This window comes from Pungitius pungitius, chromosome 20, assembly GCF_949316345.1.
Source record: "Pungitius pungitius chromosome 20, fPunPun2.1, whole genome shotgun sequence".
Taxonomy (NCBI): domain Eukaryota; kingdom Metazoa; phylum Chordata; class Actinopteri; order Perciformes; family Gasterosteidae; genus Pungitius; species Pungitius pungitius.
Window position 1 is genome coordinate 10,220,020 of NC_084919.1, and position 27,267 is coordinate 10,247,286.

General features: G+C 44.4%; 1 protein-coding gene across 2 annotated transcripts in view; it reads right to left on the minus strand.

The window, feature by feature from the left end:
• LOC119194589 (glutamate receptor ionotropic, kainate 2-like) overlaps window positions 1-27,267 on the minus strand; it is a 48,921-nt gene that overhangs the window by 11,262 nt on the left and 10,392 nt on the right. The window contains exons 2-11 of one of the 2 annotated variants that reach the window (XM_037448734.2): window positions 22,762-22,929; window positions 21,910-22,167; window positions 19,328-19,509; window positions 15,662-15,715; window positions 14,186-14,359; window positions 3,705-3,848; window positions 2,046-2,153; window positions 1,782-1,895; window positions 1,430-1,636; window positions 734-957 (exon numbers count right to left, since the gene is read on the minus strand). In XM_037448734.2, coding sequence (XP_037304631.1) covers window positions 734-957; window positions 1,430-1,636; window positions 1,782-1,895; window positions 2,046-2,153; window positions 3,705-3,848; window positions 14,186-14,359; window positions 15,662-15,715; window positions 19,328-19,509; window positions 21,910-22,167; window positions 22,762-22,929 — 1,633 coding nt within the window. Of the gene's footprint in view, window positions 1-733; window positions 958-1,429; window positions 1,637-1,781; window positions 1,896-2,045; window positions 2,154-3,704; window positions 3,849-14,185; window positions 14,360-15,661; window positions 15,716-19,327; window positions 19,510-21,903; window positions 22,168-22,761; window positions 22,930-27,267 lie in introns of both variants that reach the window. The other variant, XM_037448733.2, reaches the window with a different exon arrangement.

Below are 27,267 nucleotides of genomic sequence, written 5' to 3' on the forward strand. Positions count from 1 at the left end.
AGAGGAGCCCTGGGATTAACACACGTCTTTCTACATCTGTCATGCGTCTGGAGTTTCAGGGAAGATGTGTGAAGGTATTGTCACTGTATATTTGCACCACAACAGATACTGGTGATAATTGGTGGCCGGTTTTGCAGCTGGTGATGCTCGTGTATTGTTGCTTGAGGGGTCAGATTACCCTGATCAGACACCAGTGATTTGCCTTGCTTCAGCTGGATTTGCTGTAACAGGTTCACTAAAGATTTTAAGTGTCTTTTTTTTAAACATTTAGCAACATTGCTAAATGTCATTAACATTAATGATACTCAAACAAATAATACGGGTGATGAGTTCAGGAGCTGGTGGGAGGTTCTGAAATCTGAGATTTGTTTTTTAGCATCATAAGTCTACACTTATATTTTACGAAAATAACAATCCATTAAAACACGCTCAACAGTCATGTCAAATACAAGCCCACCAGTAAAAACACTGGTGTGATCCCTTAAATGATGTTTGGATTCATCTTTTAAACGTAGACCAAGACGTTGATGTAATCTAAGAATAAAGAGGCCTGCACCGCCTCTTGCTGGAGGGCTTTTGCCACGATGTAACAGCTCGAAGCCCAGAGGGAGCAAATGTCAACAATCGTGTGGAAGAACGAGGGGGTTGGAAGGAAAGAAGGAAGAAGAAAGGTAAATGTGGGATGGGGGGGGTTGTGGAGGTGGGTGGGGGGGGGGGGGGCGTGACATGTTACCTGGCTATGACAAACAGCACACAACTGACACCCAAGCAAGCCAGCAGAATATACATCCAGATATCGGGGGAGAGGGGGTTGAGGAAGGAGAAGACCCCCGGGTTGGTGCCGTTGGGCTTTCGGTACAGGATACTTATCCCCAGCGTCATGAAGGGCTTTGAGAAATCGATGACCTTCTCCCTGACATAGGTTATTGCCAGAGGAGCCACCGCCAGGTCCGCTTTCTGTAACGAGATAACAGCAGTTGAGTTTGTGCGGGTGGGCGTGTGAAAGAGGAGGAGGGGGGGGGGGGGGGGCGTGGCAGTGGTCATTAGGTCGGATGGTAGGCGGTTGAGTTTGCCTGGAAATTACACGTAATCTGCTTGATCCTTCCTAAGTGGTGTCAAAAGTCAGTCACTAAGGCAACAATTTTAGGATTACATTATTCCGTGACAACGTGTCTTCAAGAATAACAATCATTTGGTGGTACTTTTCCATGACCCTCACAAGATAAATGTTTTTCATCATAGAGTGCCAATTTATTTTTACCTTGCAAGACTTTCTGTTTTTTTGTGTAGGTCGGGCTCTTTCTTTTTTCTGCTGTTCATGCCTATGAATCATGCCTTCTATCCTTCTATTGAAACAATAGGTACTATGTACTATTGGTACATCTGCAAACGTTGTATTTCTTGTTTGTTATGCGCACTCCCGACTCACGTGGTCAATCAGCTCGCGCACCATGCCGTTCCATTGGCCCGTGGTCTCCTCCAGGGCGCCGTACTTCCCATCCTCCACCAAGCGCACCTCGTAGTGGAAGCCCAGGATGCCAGAGAGCTCCCTCAGCAGGTCGATGCAGTAGCCTTCAAAGCGGTCGTTTCCATACAGAGGCTTGTCTGACTTCTTGAACATCACATATGGCTCCTCCTGTGTAAAAGGAAGGAGGAATGAAAAGAAATTCAAGCTGTTTTTACCCCCCCCTCCCCTCCCCACCCCCCCATACGCATTTATTTTCTGTGTGCATTTGTTGACTGAGTTTGTGCTGCTTGTGTTTTCATTTGTCAGTGTCTACCAGTATGGTGGATACACGCAGGGATTTGTTGGCCAGAGAGTCGGTGATGTTAGACGTCTTGCTTTTGTGAGACTCCGTCATGTTCAGGCCGCTGGGAGGATCCCATGTTCCAATCTGTTGAAACAATTCAGTGTCAAGTTCATATCACCTTGTTCAACGACAGGAAAACGAATGCCTTAAAGCATCAAGCCAGACAGCCCCCCCACCCCCCCCTCTCCCCATCTAACACTCAGAAGCCACACGGCAACAACTCCGCTGACGCACCTTTTCCAGCCCATCCTCCTTCAGACTGATGACATCCAGGTCGAAATCCGTCCTCAGTCCATTGCTCTTGTTGAAGAGAACGCGTCCCGTCAAACCGTCCCAGTGAGCCTGCGGACACAAGCCCCCCCCCCCGCTAATAAATCAAAAGTCCTCAGCACAGTCATTCCATTAACCTCAAGTTATCGTCTCTCTCTCTCGACAGCATCAATCCAACCGCTGCCCATGAAACTTTTTCCCTTCCCAATTAGGAATTTTGTCTCCCCTCGCTGTCTATCCCAAAAACACAACAACAGACAATAAAGCAGCCGGAATAAAAGCAGTTTTGACAGGTAAGTGCTCATTATGTATGCGGTTCATTGTGCTTGAAGTTTCACTTCAAAGCCATTGGAGGAACAGACGGGCGTGGAGAGCGATAGCAGGCACGGGAGTGAGGAGAGAGCGCCAGCCGCTACAATAGCTCAATCTGAAAATTACCTGCAATGATACCATCCACAGAATGAGAGAGCCTGGTAGAACAAAGCAAATGGCTGACCCGGACCACGGTGGAGGAGCCACACAGAGGCTTTGATATAAACACGGGCGGAGATATGCATGGGAGACGGGGGGGCGAGTGAAACATCACAAAAGAAAATGTAGTTGCTGTGAATAATGTGTTTATTGCGGCTATTTAAAAGACATTCCGAATGATTATTTTGGGCGCTAAAAATAAGCATCAGACCTTGGAGAGTGTGTAAGATTTGCTGCCGTCTCAAGCTTAGTTTAGAACTTGCCGCAGCGAAGCAGAGGTCGGAAAATGACATAATTACCTCTGAATTTAATCACATGGTGGGGATTATACAAAACTCTCTACGCAATTTGACACGCTTTAGAAACTCGAGATGTCTAACATTTTCACTCGAGTATATATTCATCCAGCCAAATCAAATTGTTTACAGGGTTTTCAACCTTTCTTTCTTTCTTTCTTTCTAATGCACGTAACACGTGCCTTTAATAAGACGAAGAGGAGATATGAATTAACAGGTAATCATTATGGTGGAGGTTTTGTTTGGGTCTTGGGTCTTGACAGCTCAAGGCCTATCTGTGGTTTGCGCTGGTTGTCTTTTTGCAATCCTCACAGTTCATTCGGTTTTCATTTGGGAGGAAGAAAGCTCTCTGCATACAGTCCGTGCTGGGAGCTTGCGAGTGGTCGGCGGCGTGCTCCGAACGCGAGTATAAACGGAGCTTCGCTTCGCTGTGGTAATGGGAGCCGCGACCGTCGGCAGTCGCAGTTCGCTTCGCTCCGAGGCCGTCTTGTGTTTGGAGAACTATCCATCTACACCACGCGTGCAACACATCGGGCCATTCTGAGCTACTGTAGCTAAAGCTAACACATCCAATGAAGAAATAGTTATGCATATTACATTCCCTTTCTGAAAATAGATCCCCCAAAAATGCAACGTGGAATGCTTTGTTTGTATGGATTGTGACCAGAGAAAGACAAATATGCAAAATGTGCATCTCGGGTCCACTGGAAACGCCACCGGTGTTTCACAGAGGACGTGCTTGCGTTCACGTGACTCCACTGTTCCATATGACACGTCCGAGCCACAATGTTCAGCAGATTCCACAGGTCAGAGGTCTAAACGGGGCTGCTCGTCGGCAGCACAGGTGGCCTTGTACCTCTTTGATGAGGTTGATGAAGCCTCCCCCGAAGCGCCACGGCTTGTGGCGGTTGCACTGCAGAGAGCTGACCGTGATCTGCTGAGATTGCTGCACCGCCACCGCCACCACGTGCACGGCGTCGTACATCAGCGCCGCATCCGTCTGCGGACAGGGAGGTAATTCAATTAGACATTTTTCGCAACACCCGCCAATACATCGGGACGCGCGAGCTTCATTTCGATCTGTTTGTCAACCCGCGGAGGAACACAAGGAGCCGCGCGAAGTCTCGGGTGCCGACCAGAGGACGTGAATTGAAAGTATTCCCAGCGGTGAAATGCCGTACACACAAATGACACTGTGTCTGGGCCTGTTAGGGAAAACACCCGGGCCACTGTCTGGAGGCAATGAGAAAGCTCTGCCACGGAGAGTCTCTCGATGGAAGGCCGGCCTGTCACTGTGAGGACTAATGGTTCCTGATGGGTGTGCGGTTTTTTTTTCTTTCTTTTTTTTTTCAAGGAGGGGGAATGGAGAAAAAAAAAAACTGGCACCAGTGCCAATGGGAAAACTCTGACTGGTCGACTTGGAGAAACGCGCAAGGTATTCAGCACGCTGGATTTAAAAGCACCTCAGATAGCCATCCACGCAGCCCCTGCTATACTCCATCAAAGGGTGTGAATGCTGGAGCTAAAGCGTTTCCCTGTGACCGTGAGAGGCCGAGGTCTATCTCCACTCTCAGATGAAATGGAATACCTTCCATATCGTCTGTCCTCACAGTTTCAGACACTAGCATTTCTCCAAGTCAAAAGCATCGCAGCTTAGCCTAGATCCCCTTTCCATGGTCCCACACAGCCTGAAATACACTGCGGTGATCTTATTTGACAAGTCCTGGATGACCGACCTGTGAAGGGAGTATGAAAAATGGTTTTGAGACCACAAAGTAACTGCAGCTATAGGGTCTTTGTGAATGTGCCGGCTGTCAGGGAGAATGAGGAGAGGGCGGCCTCGGCGCGGCGCGTCGCACCGCAGGAGACCAGCGAGCTGCTGTTCCGCTCATATCAGTTCCCTATGTTGTGTGTATAGGCGCAGTGGAGCGTCCATGCCCTCCATGCACGGGTGAAAATGAGAGCAGGAAGCCTGGCAAGGGAAGAAATTATTCTCCACGTACAATATACCAAACCTATATTTATCGTGGCAGGTCAATTAAAGTAATAAATCTTACTTCCAACAGCCAGAGAAGAGAAAAATCAAGATAGAAGGGAGGGAGCGCTGTGGTGGGCACATTGTCAGTTTTTAGCTCGTCCCCCCGGCTCTCCGGTGCTTTTGGAGTTGGTGGCAGCTGACGTCAAAGGCAGCAGCAGATGAGGGGAAGGGGGACCCATCTCTGCACTCTTTCATCCCCACTGCTTCCCTGGGAAAGGGAACAGCTAATGCCATATCTGCTCTGGCCGTGCAGGCAGTGTGTGGATGTGGGTCTGCGGTGCCGTGGTGGCGTTCAAGGCAAATGGCGATTAGGAAATATTTTTGACATATTTTGTTGAATAGTGAGGACGCAGAAGTTCTCCGCATCGGAATACTTTTTCATCCACTGTTTATCACGTCCAAAGACGCACAGGCTCATTTGAACTATTTTACTGAAACAGTTTCAGTAAATGTATTCCACAAATCAACCTTAGAAATTATTTTACATTGACTAGAGAAGGGTTGATTTCATGCAATTTAAATTGTGTATGTGCTTCCTGATTTTTGCTGTAAATGAAATTAAGGTATCTTCCATTTGTTGTTTTTGTTTGACCTTGAATAGTATTTCCATTTATCAGGCACAACATTTTTTTTCCAGTGAAGACTGTAAAAATATATTCTGGGATGAAGACTTATGGCAAAAGAAATCAGACAGCTCTAAAAACAGAAATAGTTTGAAAGAGTACTGCCTGAATATTAAATCCAGCAGGGATTTTTTTGCAACACATTGATCTGTGACTGAAGGCTGATAACAAAAATTATGATTAATCAGACAGTGTATACTGTTTTTTTTTTCTAAACAAGAATAAGCCTCAAAGCATGATTAAATTAGCATATTATTGAGTTCTCAAAATAGAAACGCTTCATCAGCAGTAGCGCAAAGAGTTTTATTTAAATCTGGCTGAACACAGTTGCCGTGTTTCTACACTAAGGCTGAAATACTGAGAATACCCTCAATGTGCCTCTTATTTTAAATTAATGCTATATTAATTATTCCGTCTCATAACCATTCCTGGACTCCATCTTTGACTTCGGATTGATTTTTGTGGCAAAGACCAGTTTTTCTCTTTGCCTTTGGAGCGGAACATTCCTGAAAACCCCTTTGTGATGAAAACAAAGAGAGGCGGCATCAAGCGGAAGAAGAGGACAAGGGGGGGGGGGGGGGGGGGTAGTGAAATGATGGCTCACACCTCTGGCAGATTGCATTCAATTTAAAAACAATCAAAGAGGGATGTTGATATTTATTCCAGAGCCAAGCATGGTGCTCCCTCCCTCTCTCTTATTCTCTCTGTGCCTCAGACTCCCACATAACCATCTGCAACCACACTGTGTCCCTCTGCTTCAATGCAAGTACCAGGCCAGATGCCCTTTTCCTGCGCTTAATGACTCACGTGGGCTTCCTGACATCCCTGACATCTCCCTTTGCCGCCCTCCATGTCTTAGTTCATCTCTGCATGTTCCCTCTCTCACAAACATGACACGTGAGACACATACAGATATTAACACACATATGCAGAAACATATTAGCAAAATGGGTGCGCACCACACACACACACACACACACACACACAGCATAGTGACGGACCTAAATCCTCCCCGAGGCATGCCTCGTTTGTCATGGTTATGTGCAGTTTCCTCAATTGGAAAACGGTGGACTGCAAACTGTACTGAACGAGATGTTGTGTACACGTGTGTGTGTGTGTGTGTGTGTGTGTGTGTGTGTGTGTCTGCGTGTATATTATTTTTCACTGCATCAGCATTCACACGAGCTCTCCACCTGCATGTGCATATTTCCATAATTCCACCGCTAATGTGAAAAAGCCTGAAAAAAGTAATCTCCCTTTCTCTTCTCATCTCGTCTCCGTTCATCGGCCTCTCACCCAGCATCCTCCTAAACCCACGCACACGCACGCACACACACACACACACATCACTTCCTGTATGAAGATGGACGGGTATTGCGGTTGCTCGTGTACAGAAGAACTCCACTGTTTATACATATCATATACATCTGATTAGCCCTAATGAGATTAGCAGTGACCTGTTATTCACCATGAATCACTGGGCTGCAGCTGCCAGGCACAGGCCGACAACACGCACACACACGCACACTCACGCTGACAGCATTGCCATCAGCATCAGAGAGACAGTGTCAGCGGGAGAGAGAGAAGCTCATTGTTTTCTTGGAGCCGAAGTCACTTTGCCCTCAGATCATAGGCGGACCCATGGGGTTCCATGATTTGATGGAAGGAGGAGGTAATTATTCATTCCATTCCATAGTTTGTATGTATTCGCGCTGCTTCACTGCGCAGTCGGTGGCAGCACTCGAGTGACAATTCCTGCTGTCAGATACATTACTGATTTTCTGAACTTGATTATGTTTAGGGAATTAAATGTGTCATTTGTCAAGTAGACTTTCTCCTCTAAAGGCCTACGCCAAACCCTCACCTTAACTACGCCTCACTAAGTGACGTGAAGGTGTCAAAGATGTTTTCATGAGGGGGATGGACACCGGTGGAATAATTGCATGCGCATATTTAGGAATACTTTTCACTTATAGCATTCACTGCCGTCTTTTATTAAGATCAGGAAACATACCGTTTAACGGAGGTTTCGAAATTGTCTTGATATTGTTGTGATTTAAAAAAAATCGTTTTAGTATTACTGCGCAATTCAATTGTAATGTGTGACGTGGTGCATTCCTGGTATTGGTGCTCAAGACCTTGGGCAATGACAAGAAAATGAATAAAAGATCACTGAGAAATGTGAAGACTTTCACTTCGAGGACAAAAATGTTAACACAAGAAGGTGAAAAACCCTGAAATGTGACAAGTGTGATTTATGGGGTATATTACGGCCGTTTCAGGCCTCGCAGCAGGGAGGGGGAAGCAGGCAGAGTCAGATCATCTTGGTGGGGGTGAAAAGTCGCCGGGTGAATGTGGCTTAGGAACGGCGCCATCTCTTTTTCTGTCCATTACTTTTAGACTCCAGCCGTCTTCGCCGTTCTTCCTGCCTACCGATGTTGTGACCTTTCAGAATTAATTTCCGTCTCCCTTTCCCGCCCCCCCCCGGTTACTTTGCACAGTATTTCACTGAGTGCTGCTCAGTGTGGATAAATGTAGAGCTTTGCCAGTGTAGTAACTGTAATTCTTTCTATTTTTGTGTGTCAGAGGCTTAATCCCTTTCTCACATTGCATTTCCACATGCGGAGGCAACTGAGCAGCCTCGTTGCAAAGTCTTTTTTTTTTTTTCAGAAAAGTAGGACCGTTGAAGATCTCCTGGCAACACATGCATTGATGGAGCGGGATTTATCTGAAAGCGCGTTGATGGTTTTACTCTAGATGGTGGTTAATGGACGCTGATATTATCAAATACTAATCATTATATCAATGTCTGTGATCTTTTTGTTTCTAGACTTTTGTGTAGTAGTGTAATTCAACTTGGAGAAGGACAGGAGGCCTTTTCAAAACAGTGCAAAATGTTGTTTGCAAAGCTGAACAAGAGAACCATGTTCAAACGTGCACAGACGGCTCGTGCCGCCTCTTCTGTTTGCTCCAAACAATGATGCTGCTTTTGCAGACCAAATGTATCCCTAGACGAATAGGTCTAATTCTGAGAGAAAAGCCAAAGAAAAATATGGTTATTTATTATTTAAATTGCTCATTTAACTTTGCACCTGCTGCTTGATGATATTGTTATTACATTTCATTCTCAGAGGGGCATGAATGCCCAAATAAAATGTCATGATTATCCCATCAATATCTGCATAAACCACACATCTTAATGTCATGGTGAGTCAGTGTATCACCCACCGTGCCTTTCAGTGACCATGACTGTGTGTGAAGAGTTTCATGGCAATCTCTCCATCACTTCCATAATGTTTAAGGCTCTTCGGGCAACGGAGCCCTTTTAGCATTAAAAAAAAATGTCCTAGCAATTACAGCTTCTCCACTTTGGCAGGTAAGTGTTTTGCTTTTTGCCTGCCACTTATTTATTCTGTGGGTGCGGAGGGTTTTGTGTGTGTTGGTATGGGTCGCTGTGCCTACATGAAAAATCTACCATACCATTCAATCCACACAGAGATTATTTATCTTATAGGTAACGGAAAAGGACTCAACGCTGCATTGTTTATTCTCCTTGCCCTCTTTGGTTTGGAATCGCAGCAGCGCTCCGCCCTCCCCCCCCCCCTTGTCACCCCTCCTGCTCTGGCTCGACTCACTGAGCTGCTCCTTGGGAGGAATTTCACAGGCGAGGTACATAGTTGACGTATTAATGAGTGCCCGTGTACATTGATCCACTAACCATACTGAGAGTGTCTGTTTTCTCTGTTACCAGTTTGTCATTACTTGCACAAGTGTAAGTACAGACGGTACACATCCAATGTGATACATGCCTAACTATTTTAATAAGTGTGGCCAAAGGGGTCGAGAATGCTCTGGGCAGAGGTGTCCCACCAGAGCCTTAATGAGACTGTTGACTTCAGAGTCCACCCCAATTAGGACCACTCGGCCTGACCTAAATCGGATTAAGTAGATGTTTAAAATGATCCTCTTTTTCTCATATTGAATCAACCTCCAGTAACATTTAGCTAGAGAAGCTGGAGCATTTCTTTCCCCCCCTCCCTTCATCAGCTACACGCACTTCATTAGAATTCCCAGAGTAGCAAAGCTCCTGCAATTCAAAGGACGCTGTCAGGTATCAGTTCGGTCATGTGTCTGCTTGTTTAATTGTCTTGTACTGATTTTATTCCCCCCCCTCGCCTCCCATCTTTCTTTGTAGCTTCTTTTCTTTTAAGACGATGAACAAACAAGGCGTTGAAGTAAAATGTGTTTGATCAAGCAAAAAAAAATAAAAAAAATTTTTTTCTGAGTTCCGTATCTCTATCTGTCTGCCGCGGCCGGTTTCGCGCTCACACATGGTGTCTCTGGAGCAAACGGTGTAAATAATGTTGATTCTGTGCCGAGGCCAGCTGGTGGTGCCCGGCACAGGGCATCGAGTGTCTGCTCTTAACAGTGGAGGTCTCTAAAAGGCCCCTCTCTTCTGCCAACTGGGATCAGAGGGAGGGAGATCGCATCGCTTTAATGGATGCAACCAACCTGTGAACCTGTGTGATCTGCAGTCTGTTCGCTTTTTTATAGCACATGCAAAATCCCAGCTTCGTGCCATTCGACGTGGTCTCCAAGAAATATGTGCTGTCAAAGCACTGGGAGAGCAGGTTTGCATTAACACCCAACTAAAGCGTAAAATGAGAACAAATAATACTATTCTGCAAATGAAAAATGAGCGAGACGTGCGATGAGTGGGAGCTCTCGGGACACATACAGTACTTTAATAGTCAGCTAAAAGGTGCTAAAATGTACCATGGACCAGTTTGACAGTGAGTGGGAAGAATCTGCCGCACTATGCTACTACGTTTACTTCCAATTATGGATTTATTTGCCAAGTCTCCAACTAAACGCCCGGGAGCCGAATCACCCTACAGTATGTGCATCACACTTACATGCAGCACAAAACAAAACACACGCTTGTATGTAAACATGCGCGTTGAAACACCTTCTAACCCGACGGTGGCTGCCACTTAGCAGATTCCTCTACTCTACGTGCTGTGTGGGTGGCTCCCACTCCACTCCCGGCAGAGCTTGTTAATTCAGCGAGGTATCTGTTCTCTCCCTTTGTCACGTCCGTCCGTCCAGCCGAGCATCTCTTCTCTCCTCCAGCGAACGCAGCATCACGTATTCACGATGTATGAACATTGAATATGGTATATATATATGTATATAAAACATACTGTCCGTTCGCAATAAGCACTCTTTTTCTTTCGTAATACTAAGAGAAAAATCCACCCAAATATTTATATAATATCATGAAAAACCTCTGGATAGAATTGCAATTGTTTACAATGTTCGCGTTTATAGGTCAATCACACACACTGTTGATGATGATGATGATGATGATTGAGAGAGGAAAAGACAACTGAATCATTGATACGATGTCGCCTTTATGTATATGAACACACACACACTCTGGATTTTGTCTCACGTGCCACATGAAGGGATCTGTCAATATTTTTTTTTAAATAAAAACCAAAATAATACTATCCATTATTTTTCAAACTCAGACTTATTGGCCTCGGATCCTTTTCTGCAGAGAACATATATCAGACCACATTTTCATCGACCACACCTGTAACCCCCCCCCCCTCCCTCCTCCCCCCACATCCCCTACACATTTATATTACACACACAAAAAAAGTGTGGAAATTGTAGTTCCTGTACACCAGCAGTCTCCACTGGAAAATTGATGGAGGATGCCCTGATATAAATCAAGGGATGGGAGTGGTCCTGGACATGTCTCACGGACACAAGTGGACACAACACCACGTGTGACATCACAGCAGCTCCTATAGAAGAAGCTGACCATGTCGGGAACAATGAGGAGAAGCAGGGCAGAGCTCCCCAATATTAACCATATTTGCTGTTTATATTGCTTCTAATTGGGATGAAGTAAACATCCGGTGAGTATTTTAACCTAAGATTGTTTGATTGTGTTGAATTAAAACTCCCAAAATACACGAAAACACAGTAACAAAAGATGCGATACGAGGGTTAAGGATACCTCAGCAATAACTAAAAGAAAATGTCACATTTGAAGATGATTTTTTGTTTTGTCAGTATCTTTAGTATCCGTGAGTCTGTTTTGTTGATACTTGGTCTAGTTTGTGCTAGAATGCTTTTAGAAGTGTCCCATGCCAACTAAAGCAGTAACCCTATCATGTTGAACATATTACCCAAATAATGGCTCTCTACTAAAAAGAGAGTCATTATTACGAGCTATTACACCAGAATTGCAGTGTTGACAAAGTAGAACATTCCGCCCTCTGTTGTGGTAATTATAGCTCAATAAAATGTAGACATAAATGAAATGATGCAGATGTAAAAAATATCTGTCCCTAAAGCCTTTTCAAGGCGTACGACTGGGAAACTATTTTTTTCTCCCTTTTGCTCAATTAAATCCTAGTACATACTTAGCTCAGTGAATTTAAAAGAATGGAAAATGCAACCAAAAAACACATTTAAACCAAATAGCTCATTAGCTGGAGGCCACAATTATCCACAGATGGGACAAAATAATCTGATTATCTATCCACCTATCTATCTATCTATCTATTTATCTATCTATCATTAAACAGGTTGTGGGTCTATAACTGCTGTTAATTCAAGTAGAGATAGATACAGGTTATTATTAAAACGTTGTCATAAACCAACGCCCGTTCCCACGCACGAGTGTGAGTGCGAGGAGGGGCTTCGCATTATGCATCCCACCCTGAGAGGTAACACTGGGCCCCGGCCGAGCTTCAGAGTGTCACAGTGATTACACACTACCAAGCATTAACGCCAGCCAAGTGGCGTGATAAAACATCGCATGCACCTCTCGACGCTTGTAACCGCGCCGCCCCCGCCTCCCCGCCTCGCTCCCTGCATCCTCGTCCAATCCCCTCCTGTTGCTGCCATATCTCACCTTCCCCTCCCCCCCCCCCCTCCCACCCTCCCACCCTAACCCTCCTCCTCCTCCTCCTCCTCCTCCTCCTCCTCCTCCTCCTCCCATCTCAGTCAATCAATCCTTCATGAAATCACAAGGTGACATGGATGGCGTTGTCCTGGTAACCATTGCTACAAAACTGTTGCCTGGTCACCGAGCACAAACAAGCCCGGTGCCCAGCAAGGCTTCTGTGTGGGAGAGAATGAGAAAAAGGTGAGAGAGACGGGAAATGAAAGGCTGGAAGGAAGGTCGCGGGGGGGGAAGGTCACCAACGGGCCGCTGCAGGCCACTTTGATTTAATGGTACCCTTCAAGGTGGCTTTTCAGCAGCGACCGCAGTAGCATACATATCAGGCAGATCTCTTAATTAAATAAATGCATTTGACTCGAAGGAAAGCTGATTATTACCCTAATCCATACTTTTAAAATGCAGGTATGCGCTATTTGGGAAATTCAGCGGCAGAACGGATTGCTATCAATACATTAATATGCCAATAAAATATTTTAATATCGGTTCTGGTGTTTTTCCATCGACGCGTTTTAAGAAATCCTCTCACGCTAAAGAATAAAGTACATCAAAGCTGGGGTTTATAAAAATAGCACTCTAATGAAGTACTTTATCAGGCTTGCAGTAGCCTTTGGACGCATTATTAATTATTTAACGGTGGTTCTAGTCCAGAGAGATATGTCAATATGTAGTAAAGGATCTGACAAAATGATTAATGCAATGCTAATAGATCAATTCAACAGTCCCCACTAATACAATTTCCTGCGGAGGAAAAAAGTATCAAGTTATTTAACCGCTTTGTGCATTAATCTTAGTGCATGTATACAGTAACTGCTTTGCTTGGGTTTGACATATGAGAACAATAATACACTTACGCTTGAGGGAGATGAATACCATATTTCTAAATTTACAGCACTTTTCTCTGTATGTTTATATAATGTGTGTTGAGGCTGTGACTTAAGTCTTAGATGAAAAGACAATAATTTAATTACTGACATTACTGATACACCGTCTTAGAAGGCAGAAGTAACAAAAGCTGGTTGTTTGCAAGGAAGGGCGATACGAGGCAGGTGCAGTAAATTCACCGTTTACAACAACAACACCCAGAGAGGGACCTTGAATGTCCGTGAAGAACCCCATTCCCTTTTTCACTTTCAATTCACCTTATCACACAATTCTTTGGATGCCATCCTAAAAATCCAAGGCCATAATTTCCCATCCAATTTGTTCCCTCTCTCTCCCTGCATGAACACTGACAGATTGTCATATTTTGGCCACGCTCCCGGAGGAGAGTTGTGAGAGGCAGGAGGGTAGATAAACGGCTATTACCATTCACACTGCCTCATTACGGGGCATTTAGACCCATGAGCACCAGCCCCACAAGCAACACGCGGAGAGGGCGTTCATGCTGCTCCGGTGCCCGACCCCCCCCCCCCCACACACACCTCTACCATGGCTGTTTTTGATTGACATCTTGTGCTCATTTATTCATATTTTCATTTTACAGTCACGGTCGCATTGCTTCATGGAGATCCTTTCTGTACACGTAAGTGCCTGTATATCAACCCACCACAGGTGCTGCTGCAGTTCCTATGGTTTCTGATTGATTCGGCCATTTGAATCGCACCAGAATGAATCGCAGCTATAAACGTGTCTTTTGCTTACACAGCATAACATTTGCATTACGTAAGCAGCATAAAACAGTTTCCGCCTACCGTCATGAATCCATCCAGCAGGCCCGAGTCCGGTTTGGGTGGTGCTTGTAGCCGCTCCATTGACCACTTCTCAATGATTGACGACACCTGAGAGTTTTCTGTGTTCAGTATGCGAAACCCAGTCATGTTGACTCCGCTGTAACGATACGGCTCCATGTCGAGGGCAAAAAGGTCCTGAATGCATAAAGATGAAAGTCCAAATGTGTTTGAGTTGCAAAAATAATGAATTCATCCTCTTTGCGTTCACCTGTCCTCAATGATCAAGATCAGACATTTGAGCGGCAGCTTTAGCGAGTAATTGCAGAAGGCTTCGCTGTTTTATCTCATGCTGAGGCAGCAGCGCCGATGAGGTCAATGTTTTCAAGGTTACAGGCATGCTTTTGGTGGACTGCCATCTATCATGTGGGAGTGAAAGGACAACCCAATCGTCCTGCGTGCAGCACGTCTGGCACCTCACCAGGCAGATGTCTTTGGGATGCAACAACACAGTTGACAGAACAACAGCAGGCGATGGACGCAGGATGAGCTTGCCACGGTCAATGTTTGCCGTCCGGTTCCTAAAGCCGGATGCATGGCTCGGTACCAGCATACGGGAGCTTTGGCCGGCACAGCGGCCTCCGACTGGCCAAACACTGGCGGATGTTGACGTCGGCTTGTTTCCACCCCGACAAGCGGCAGCATGGTACCGACAGAGGCCTATAATCATTGTTTTCTTTCCTTCCCAATGACACACCCGTGCACTGGTAACTGTTTTTTTTTGGTCAGTTTTCTTCCACCTTCCACTCAGACACCCACCCCTCCCCCCCCCCCAATGTGCTCCAAACAACACAGCATGCCATTTATTTGTTAGCTATAATGGACCGAATGGGAGACGGTCTCATCTGCTCAGGGCTATTATCTGAGCATTCAGTCTTCTCTGGGCTCAGTAAAGATGCGCGGCTGTTCATCTGCAACAGAGCAAGCAGTCTCTGCAGTGGCTAGATCAAAGAACTTTGGAGAACTTAATTTGCTGGCTGAGTCAGAATAAAATGTATCCAACTGTGTTTGTTTACTACACTCAGGGTTGTGGAAAGCCACCTCGGCTGGGAAGGTTACTGAGGGATTGAAAAAACATCTTTCAAAAGTGATCATTTAAAAATAATGTATATTTATAACCATCTGAATCAAAATGAGTCACATTTTTATTATTATTTTTATATTTTATTTTTATTAGCACATATTGAAGTTGTAGTTCAGGTTCATGATGCTTCACAAACAAGAAAAAAATAATAGCATGATTGTCTCTAGGTTGAGTCATTATGAATTGTATTCTCACTTAGACTAGCAGGGTTTTTACCTGACAAGGAGCACTGCAAAAAAAACTGCAAAAACAAACGAACCGAAATAACGGAGATACTGCTGCACAAAAAGTGACAACATAAGTATTTGTAATTATGTTAGTCAACGTGAAAAAAAAAGAAGTGCCAATGTACTCACCAGGGTAGTAAAAATGTAATGGTAGTACTCTGTCATCATACCCATGGCCAGGGCCTAGAGGGACACAAGAACATCAGGCAGCAAGTGAATATAATAGATTTATAGCTTAATGAACATGTGAAGATTCATTGAATTTTAATTCTTCATTTTGCCTCCAGTCTGTATAGTCGGACCCTAATAAATATCTGGGAGTCCAGACCGCTTTCAGTTGGTGATTTATTAAAAGAAACATTAAATTATCATGACACTTGTTGTGCCTATAACAAACACAAGAAATAATTGCAGTTATTGGTTAAAAAGGGACACTGTATTAACTTAAAACCAATAGTGAGAAGCGTGTTGAAAGCCGTTGACAGTTTGTTATTTGTTGTGCCTCCAAAGTATTCTCCATCTATCACAATCAGTATTGCTGCTACCAATAGACACACAGCTGAATAGATAAGCAGAATGCTTCTTGGAAGGCTTCAGTTTAATAAGAACCCACACCATTCTCATAAATAATGTGTCTTTGTGAAATGAATTTAACATGCCTTCGAGCAAAATTAGCCTTTCTAATTAAAAACCTGTATTGTGCAATGGAGAGGTTCAATTACAACAGGTCAGTAGTAGAGATCTAATATTGTAGAAAGAGATACAGAAAGCAGAGAGCAGAAGGTAGGTATCTGAATCATTTGCATCAGTGCTTAAAGAGGGAAGGAATACTAGAGGGAAAACTATAACGTATGAGCTTATTGTTTCAGAGCACAGACATAATGAGTGAACCAAGTATTGAGTCTACGTTTCCAATAAGGGAAATTACGTACAATTTGGAACTTATGGTAATTCAGTTTTATTTTTTTCATTTAGGAAGCGCTATGAAATAATCGGTCACCCTATTCATGAATGCTGCACACTCCACTGTTTACACATGGAGCTTAAATGCCGACATGAGAGAGAATTCTGTTTGCATCAAAAGTCAAGCCAAGATGAAAAATATATCTGGATATATAAGTAAAAAATGAAAAAACTTTAAATATTTGAAAATATAATTAAGATTTGTTATTACATTTTTTTTTTTTTTAATTTTCATCCTCCTGGTACATTCAGTCCACTCTAAAGATGATGGTCATGGTCTGCACACTGAGCAGATTTATTTTGACTCTTATTAAATTGTTAACTCTTCGTTGAGTGTTGATTTAACACTGACAAGATTGGGACAATATAAACACCAGCTTAGAGTTAAAAGTGAATCTCACAGAGTCAATTTAACTCAATACCCACTGGTGAGTATTGCTAAATTTCAACTATATAAGAGTCAAAATTAACTCTTAAACAGTGTTAAAATGGCAACACTGAACATCAGGAATCAGGAATCAGGAAATTTTTATTGCCATCATATGTCAGACATACATGGAATTTGACTCGCGGTCGGTGCATGACGGAAGACAGTACAATAATGGACGGACAACGTAGTGCAGCAATGAGATAAAAATATAATAAAATATATGCTATGGGTTAGTACGCTAAAGCTATGGGTTAGTAAAAAAAGAGATTATAAATCTCATCTCATCTTCAGCCGCTTATCCGGGGTCGGGTCGCGGGGGGCAACAGCTCCAGCGGGGGGCCCCAGACTTCCATTTCCCGGGCCACATCCAGCTCTGACTGGGGGACCCCCAGGCGTTCCCAGGCCAGATATCATCTCTCCACACAGTCCTGGGTCTTCCTCTGGGCCTCTTCCCAGCTGGACGTGCCTGGAACACCTCCCAAAGGGAGGCGTCCAGGGGGCATCCTTTACCAGATGCCCAAACAGATGCCCACCTCAACTGGCTCCTTTCAACGCAAAGGAGCAGCGGCTTTACTCCGAGCTCCTCGCCAATGGCTGAGCTTCTCACCCTTCTATCTCTAAGGGAGACACCAGCCACTCTCTTGAGGAAACCCATTTCGGCCGCTTGTACCCGTGACCTAGTTCTTTCGGTCATGACCCATCCTTCATGACCGTAGGTGAGGGTAAGAATGAAGATTGACCAGTAGATCGACAGCTTTGCCTCAGCTCTCTTGGGCGGAACGGGTGCTGATGGACCGAGAGGCAGAGACATGTTTCCCCAGCTTCACGTGCAGGTGGAGTCGGGCACGTGCAGCTGGAAGAGTTTGTCCTGCAGCGGAGACCGCAGGACAAGCATATTAAGGAGTTTGATCTTAATATGCTACACATTTGTTGAGAATGGGTCGATATCCAGACCTTCTGGCCCACCCGGTAAGTGGGCGCGGTGGAGCGTCGGCGGTTGGCTGAGGCGGAGTATCGCACCACCGACCGCTGGAGGTTGGCCTTGGCCTGGGCCCAGGTGCGCCGACATTGGCGGATGAAGGTCTGTTTGGCTGGGCAGGAGACCTCCTTCTCCAGGGCTGGGAACAGGGGTGGTTGGTACCCGTAGGCCCACTGGAATGGGGAGAGGCCTGTGGACGAGCTGACCAGTGTAATGTGGGCGTACTCCACCCACATCAGTAGTTTGGACCAGGTCGACGGATGGCTGGAGATGATTTTTGACCTTATCAATCAGACTCTTCACCTCTTTATGAAGGGTTTCACAAGCTGTCCTTGCAATGGCTTCCTCCTTTCTGTGGTGTTCGATTTGATCATTTTTGACCTTTAAAGACGTAATTTCCTATGATGTCACTGGTTGGAATGGAGTCACGCATGTGTAGCCGGGTGAAGTGAGGGCAGGGGGGTGCGGGCGTACTGCCACTTTAAGCGCGGGATTTGCCGAACGGGACCTGGCGGCTACTGACAACAACAGATTGGCGGTTAGCATCGGGACACCTCTGGGAGTGTGTCGTTTCAGCGTAAGTGTTTGTGCATTAATAAACCTGACTTACCATGTAAATTGTGACTATTTAACTGTTCACCGTGTGTTCTTGGGTTATGTGCTACTGTCTCGTTTGGAGGGGAGACACAAGCTGCCGTGGATTGAGGTGTGCACGTGTATGGAGCCGTGCACTCCGGCGCCGAGTGAGTTCATCGTTTTCATAGCTTTTGAAGGAACGACAGTAGTTTGTTCTTGACAACAACGATGGCAAGTATTTTCTTAATTTGACCCATTAACGCTGTGCTCCAAGAGTGCAGTCGGGGGAAATAAAGAACCCACATTAAAGAAAAATAAGTGTATCTTAGTGTCCTGTCTCATCCTTTTAATCAGGCTACACATGTAAACAAATTTGCTGTTGCCCTGGCAACAAGGAACTACTTTTGTACGGAACTACTGGACTCTCAAAACAGTTCAATATTAAACAAACAAATAATATGTCATCATAAAATTATACATTTCTTATTCAAATGTTGTGTAAAATAAATAAATACAATAATATTATAAATATTATAAAATTATAATAAATTATAGGTGTTGTTGTGAGAGTGACGCTTCTCTCACCTGGACTGAGATAATTAAGACATTAAAATGTACATTGTGAAATAAAAAAAATAGTAAAGCAACAATTCAGGAGCATTTAAAAAATCGTAATTAAATTGATTAAACTCTAAAAATGAGATTCTTTTGCAGGACCATATCTATTTAATAATAATTAATTGACGAATATATTTTCTTTTTTCAAAGGGCATTCTTTGGGGAACCCTAAACAATCCCAGGCCTTTTTTCTGTTGCAATGCATTTAGTTCACTTTGCTGGCTCATACCTGTTTAAGGATCCAGGCAGCCATCTCATGGCCACAATCAAAGATGACATGGAACTCCTTTGCCTTCTTCATCTCCTTCAGAAGTGGCTTGGCATCCTTGGTCTCCGTGGGCAGCTGTCGGATCTTCAAACGAATGTTATATCGTGACGGTGCCTTGATCAGCTCCTGCAGTCGAATAAGACCTGCAGACAAAGAGGACACATAGCGTGAAAAAGTCATTTTAAAGACGCCGCTATACAGTGTGTTTGATCTGCTGCCATTCCGAAGTATCTGTGATGCTGCGGAGGCCACAAAAAACAACTGGATACAGGTTTTCTCCGCAGAAAAAGGCTCATATGCATGCCTTCCTAATCCACAGTCTATTGATCCTCCCACTCATGCTTGGCAAGCAAACAGACCGCTCCAGACCTATCAAGAGAATTAACACCAACCCAGCACATTGCACGCTTTTATACCAAAAGCACAAATCCAAAGAACCTGGATCTACAACTCCCAACCCCATTGAAGACTCCAAAATGGAAATTTGCTCCTGTCTTCCATGATAACAAACTGCATGGAATAGGTTCAATGTCACCCTGATGGAAAGCTGCGTTGAATGCCGCCTCTCCGGTCTCTCTCTCACACACTTCAGATGTGCTCTGATGAGAGAAGCTCTGTTTGCCCAGCGTGATCTTGCCCCCAGGGAGCCGGACGCCACCGTCACATATTGAGCTACAATCTTCACCTTTCATTTCTCGGCCGAACACTCGGGGAGAAAGCTCTCCGGGAGATGCTGCGATGAGATTACAATGAGTTTCTCCCTCAGTAAAGAACTTTAGAGTGTGGGATGAAAGAGGCTGGATTGATGGGAGAGATGATTACTTGTCATGGGTATAAAAATGGATGGAGCGGTGGAGAGATAGGATTTTTTCTTTGTGGAACCACTTTAGGGGAGCTCAGGCGTTTTTTTTTATGTTGAAATGAAGTGCTGTGTGAGCAGTTTAATGGTCTTACTGTGCGTGGGGCTGGGTCCCCGAGGCCCATAGAAGGATTGGTGTGAAATAGGAACAAGCAGGTCTTGTTGTAAAAGGTACCATTGTAAGGAGGAATACTGAGGCACCTGGAGCTTTCCCCGGGCAATCCCAATAGATTTTTACTCTAGGGCATGTCCAAATATCCCTGTTTATGTTGGTACCGACACTATGGGAGGTGTTAAGCAAGGGGGAAAAAAAAACTGTCAAAGGAGCTCAAGGTTTGGGAAACACTGTCCTTGTCGATGCTTGTGGGCTCCGGCTAATGCCTTCAGACTTTCCCCCTGGATCTTCTAACGGCTGCGTGTGAATATTTTATCCCCTTCCCATAGATTTTTCTGCCAGCCGTCAGATAAGCTCCAATCAGCAGCGCCGGGCCCCGGAGCGTGAAGCTGTGTGATTACAGCCCGGGACCAGGTGGGTAGCGGTGGGGGTAGAAAAAAAAAAAACAACGCGGCCATGCAGCTGTCACACTTTTCAGGGGCGTCAGGTGTGCCGTGGCCCGAGCCGCTCCCATCTGACAGCGAGAGGGGAGACGCGAGAGGTCACCCTTTTTTTGGCATCTCGCTGGGGCGATTTGCTGTGGAATGAGGGTGTTAACATACCCGAAGCTCCGAGGCAGGCAGTGAAGAGAGGTCAAGGAGATGAGTAAGAATAATGTGACAAGCGGGACGAGTCATTGGGGTATGCAGTCCGAGGTTACTGTACAGGGCGCCGGCCGCGCTGCCTTCCCTGTTACGGAGATGATGGAGGAAGCAACGCGGCAGTAAAACGATCACACTGCTTGTTAAAAGCCACACAAAAAAGTTGTAAATTTCTATTTGGAGACCTGATTTAGGATGTCCACCCCAAGACAATATTCATTTGTAGGGGGTGAATTCATCATGGAACCCGTCTAAAATGTAAACCTGCTCTCAACTCAGTCTAATTTATCCACATGAAGCTGTCAAGCACATCGTGCCAAATAGCCCGTAAATTGCGAGTGAGCATTTGAATATTGTAATCTCCTTTGGAGCGATTACTCTCAAAAAGTATATCACTGCACTCAAGGTAAATTACGACTCGTTGTCTAAAATGCATATTATGAGCCTCTCCACAGAGTCAGAGGAGATGGAGGACGGACAGAATGGCTCACAGACTCATTGGAAGGCCGCCCTTTAGAAAATCAAGTGTCTCTGTGTGTTATTAACGTCTGCTGTCAGCCCCCACATACCACAGTCGCACAATGCATTAATCTGAAGAGACACGGGGTCATTCTTGGTAATGCCGTTCTATTTTATTTTATTATTTTCCCAGGCTGCTGCTCACTCTCCTGGAAGACCGACATGGGCAGCACCTGCAGGACTGAGGCAGAACAGTAAGCTATTGATTTCTGAATTAACTTGACAGGTTACAAAACACTTGGTGAACTCTGTGCCGCGGAGCTTCTTTTGTAGTTCACCACGTACCGCTCCTTTTTCTGGACATTACAAGGTGTAACGGCTGACGGTTTTAAACGGCGTCACGGCTATGCAGGAAAAAACAACAGGAGCACCTGTGAAAGATGAAGACCGACGCCGACTGTACCTGTACCTGTGCTGTCGTCATACACCACGGTGACTGTTCTCCACTTGAAGAAGTGCACCAGGTCCAGGATGGCTCTACTGAGGGACGAGAAATCGGGGTACAGGCTGACATAGTACGAGTCCCTGTTGTCTGACACCTGGTGCTTCCATTTGGTCTGGACGTGGGGAACTCCCAACGCATTGCAGATGGATTGGACCGCGTTGGCCGATGAGCTGTGTGAGGGTCCAAAAATGGCCGCCACGCCGAGAGAAAGCTGATCGCACGCTAGCGGGGTAACAAAAGGGAAGAAGTAACCAGTTAGCGTCTTGCTCTGTTTTGCCTAAATTTGTCACACCAAACAGAAATGAAGGACACAGCCACAGCCCATCTGATGGGGAGAAGGCCCCATGGAGATCAAACCTGGGCGATGTAAATATGGGTAATGCAGTACATATCTCTGCCAATAGATTTCTTTAAAAAGAAAACACGTAATTTCCTAGTTTTCACATGGTGATTCTATTCCAGTTTAGTGCTCAAAATATATGGCAACCTCAAAATAATGGCAAATACAGTTTGACAAAGAGGTTGATCAGCCTCCACTCTTTTGGTATTTAATGGTCGATACACGTAATCTGTGAGCTGTTACAAACATTCAATAGCAGAACATTTTTGTTTTGCAGAAAAATATAACCTTGTTTTGAACGTTTTGGACTCAAGTGCAGTCATCCCTATGAAGAGTACATTTCCCAAAAGCACGGGAGCCATATGACTACATGTATTTCCTCCTCTTTCAGAAACAAGCTGTTTCAACTAAAAACATCGGAATTTTATGAATGTATATTTATTTGTATTTTAGAATTCATATTTTTCCTAACTCACCTTTCCTGGAGGCTTCAAAGCTGTCGAAGATGTTTATTCTCTGGATGTCATAGGTCAGCGTGGTGTTGGGGAGCAAGGTGCGGTTCCTGTTGATTGTGTTCAATGCAAACTTAAAGGCTAATTCTTCTGCTCCGGAAGGGCCACTCTCAATGGATTCAAATATTCCTCCTGGGGATCAAATAGAAGAAGTAACAGCTGAGAAAAAGCGCTAATAACAAACACTTGTAAGAACAGAAGATTCCGTAACAAAATCGCCATTAAGGTCCATTGAGCAATCACAGCGCTAGCGGTGCTATCCTCTCTAAAAATGGTGCTATTGTGTACACGGCTTCACACAGCTCAGTCAGACGCTGACATGGAACTGATTTACAGTGCTGATAAGGTGTCTGGATCTCGGCTGATTAGCATTCTGTGGCAGTTGTCAGTGTAATTATAGGCATTAGTTACATCGGAAGGTGAGTTCAGGGGTGAGTGCCCTTTTTTAACTCCCTCACTCAGCCTCTGCAGGAAGGTTCACTCCTCCACTTTGCTCCATTGATTTCAGTGACTCTTAAATGAGAGGAAAGCAAAGAAGGACAAGAGTGCAGAGAGCAGAGAAATAAGGGCAAAAAGAGCAAAAATGTCACGGAGAGGCAAATCGGGGCCATGGGAGGAACCAATAGGATGTGTAACGAGGAACAGAAAGAGGGGGCAGGAACAGAAAGACAGACAAAGCGAAGGAGAAGGCCAATCAAATCAGGAAACATCGGGACGCTTTTAATTATACCCATTAAAAACAAATCGTCTCAGGGGTGGAAATAATTATTAATGCGTCATATTTAACTGTTGATTTTCAATGGGAGAGCATCCTGAAGGAAGGTTCACGCTGCGCTTGCCTGAGAAATCTTGTTAACTTTCAGATATATGTGATTCACACCTCGGGATGCTCATTAGTTGTTAAAGTAAAAGCCTCGACAATACAATAACAAACAATACACACAGTTTCACCACACCGCGTGATCCAGACGATATAATTACCGCAGCAAAGTAAGGTGTCGGCAACTTAAAACAGCTTCTTTCAAAGTTGCCAATTATGTGAACAAAAAAGAATAAAGCTCCAGATGGTTCAGGATGGTGAACAAAGGAAGACAACGTTTGAACAAAACACAAATGTGTTACATCTAAAGATTGCGATTGGGTGTCATTTACCTATAAAAAATTGACACCACAAGGACATATTCAGGAGCAATGATTAGATTTACATGCTCTAGTTTTAACACAATATATATATATATTTTTTTTCAATCCATCCGACATATAAATAAGGAAACACTAGTTAAGTGAAACATTTTCAAAGATACATCATTACAAAGAGGTAAAGTCATGGTAGGCACCATAGTAGATTATTAAAGAGAACATTTCTGTGTCAAACAACTGAAAAAACTGTAGAGTCAAGAAAATACTTTTAAACACTAAAGAAAATTATAAACAATAAAGAAAATCGAAACAACCTTTGAGGATGGACAAAATCCTGAGAAAGCTTTACAGAAATCTAACTTAAAAGAGAATGAATTACGTGAAGGAAAAAAAAAGATGAAAAGGGTTGTGAGAGCGGCTTTGAGAAAAAACTACTGTGAGTCAAGAGCTGCGTTCAGCAGTCCGTCCACGGCTCGCGTCCTTCTCCGAGGACACAGAGTCGGTCTGATGAAAGCCCCAAACCGAAAAAAAAAGTTTAAAACCTGTTTATCGATTAAATTACAGAGAAGGAGGCCACGGGGACTGGAAGAACAGAGAGTGGAAGAGAAGAAGGGTGAGGCATTCCTTTCAAAGAGTGAGAGCTGTACAGTGACGGACCCATGCAGCAGCTATTAATAGCAGCCGGCCATGACACGAAGGGACAGAAGGGGAATGCAGGAGGGAAAAAGAAGATGTCATTAACTTGCGTTTCATCACTGTCACGGGGTAAACCCGTATACTGTGATTCCTTATTTTATGTTATAGCATTTCCTTTCATTTCCATTCCCCAGCAGGGAATTGAAAGAGGGGCGACGCGGAGGAGAAATGAGGGACGGATGTCGCAGCGGAAGATGACAATTCGGGGTAAACCTGTTAAGACACTTGAGAAAAGGTTTTGTGCTCCATTGTCATTAAGGGATAATAATGAGGTACCCACGCATTGGTCCTTCTCCTATACAGCAATGGGATGGGAACAGGCCGCCATTTAATTTCACTGAAATTGTACATTAATCTGAAAAGGAGCGAATACCCGAGAATCACCATTAAAGATGATTGGAATCGTGTCAGTTTGACCTAATAGATAATTATTGCAGTGTTGCCCTGAGGGAGCAGACAGAGCTCTACTGGCCTGTTCATTGAGTTTAAAAATGACCATAAGGACATTAAGTTGTGATCATTGGATTTCTTTTCTGTGTGACTTGGACTTGGCCCGGATTGAATCTGACAGTGAACCTTCCAGAACACACAAGAGCAGGAACATAGTATTCAACTCACAATATTGTAATCATATTTTGAAAGAGATTTTTAAGCTTTGCGTTACAGAAAATGAAATGTTTTTTTACTTTTTAATGGGTGAGTTTTTTAGGAGGATAAATATTTGAACTGAATTGTGAATCTAGCATTAAGATGCAATGTTATAAATATTTATAAAGATGCTATTATACAGAAATCTAATCGTATCAACGTTGTACCCATCCTCCTCCTAGTTGGTGTTGTGCTTCATCTGATTGCAGGTGTGTGAATCATGGTGCCATCATTGGGACTGGTGTGAGTTATAGTGCAAATGAAAGACTTATGATCCGGATAATCACCATGACGAGAAAACAGGCCCGTTGATCTGTGCGCGTGAGACCCAGAGCACAAGGTGGAAAGAAAAGGAGGGGAGGGCTACATGTAAATTTGACTTCCTTTCAATTTTTCCTCAGTTATTCATGCAAATTTTGGTTTGATCATTCTAAACTGACTGTGTCATTGGCTTGCATCCTGAACAATAGTAAAGTACAGGAGTATTAAATTCACTGATGGTAAAATGTATTCTAGTACTCACATGCTGCTCTGAACAAAGATTAAAACTTATATTACTTACTATATTACACCATATTTCAGTGAATTCACTTCTTTGCAATTACTAGCAGAAAAAGTGAATCCAGCACAAAAAGAAAAGAGTAAACCCTGAATGAAAATAGAATTAGCCCTCTCTACTCAAGGACGCGCTTGTTCACTGGGAGAGGGGAATCAAATATGTTGCCATGGCAACTCGTGCATATATGCTATGGCTGAGAAGAATCTGCAGTTTTGTAATCTGGGCAACTGATTGGTGGAGGAAGGGCGTTGGGATGGCGCGGACGGCCTGTCTCCGTGACTAATGACCAGCAGTGCAGCTGCAGGATAGTGGTGGGCTGTAGGGTGGGTGCCATGGCAACCCAGCGAGCAACGCCGTCTTAAGGGCAGGTGGCCCAGGTATGAATGGAGAGTAGCTCGGCTCTGCAGGACCTCCACCCACCACCCATAAAACCTGGAATGTTTTTGCCTCCTTCCGACTTTCAGCAAGCGCTCGGAGCCAAAAGGCAAGAGGCAAAAGTGATGGAAAAGCTCCATAAATATCCCGGAAACTCCCGAAGGGAGCTGTCCCTGACATGTTCGGCAGTGAATGGGACATGATGCATGGGGGCCTGCGGAGAGTCACCGCCCCCGGTCATTAATCTGAAGATCCCCTTGCGGTAGACTGACCTTCCTATGCTGCACAAGGGCCAAATCTCTGTCATGCTGAAAATCCCCAGAAATCTGACCAGGGCATGCAATACACCAAGTATGCAGGGTACTTTGTAGTTCGATATCCCACCATCAAACCATCATTTAAAGAAAGAAGTGATAATTAATTAATTATCATTAAAAAAGATGTATTTTGCATTTGTACATGTATTTCTATTGACATTTTATTGCACTCTACATTGCACATGTACAAGCTTCTTTAATATACGTAGGCGCAGAGGTGAAACTTATTATTTGAGCAGCTGGCCTCGGCTTAGCGATAACAGCTTGGTGTTGTGAAGGCAATATAAGGAAAGCATTCAACTTGGTTAATAGAAGTGCATTTTATAAACTGACACTTGAGAGAGAATCCAAACCTCAGTTTAAATCAAATAGGAGATTCAGAGTAAAACCTATGGTGAAATGGTGTTATTTAACATGAAATACAACGGAGAACAGTGGAAAAGACCAATAAGCACCACACAAAGTGAATAAGTGAGTCATCAATCACTCGTATGGAAACACTTATGGAAGCTGAACATGAAACCGTTAGAAAGCAGCTTATGTGAACAACCGTTTAGCTGTCGTTATCCGACTTGTGTGGCTTTGTCGCGCTTTTTTTTTTTCTTCCCTTTCTTCACCCGGATGCAATCACTCTTGTTCCTCCTAAAGCCTCTTGACGCTGGACTGTCACCTGCCACCGCTGCGCGTTAAGCCTCAGGCCGAATCACACACTGCGGCACACTCGCGGGACCACGT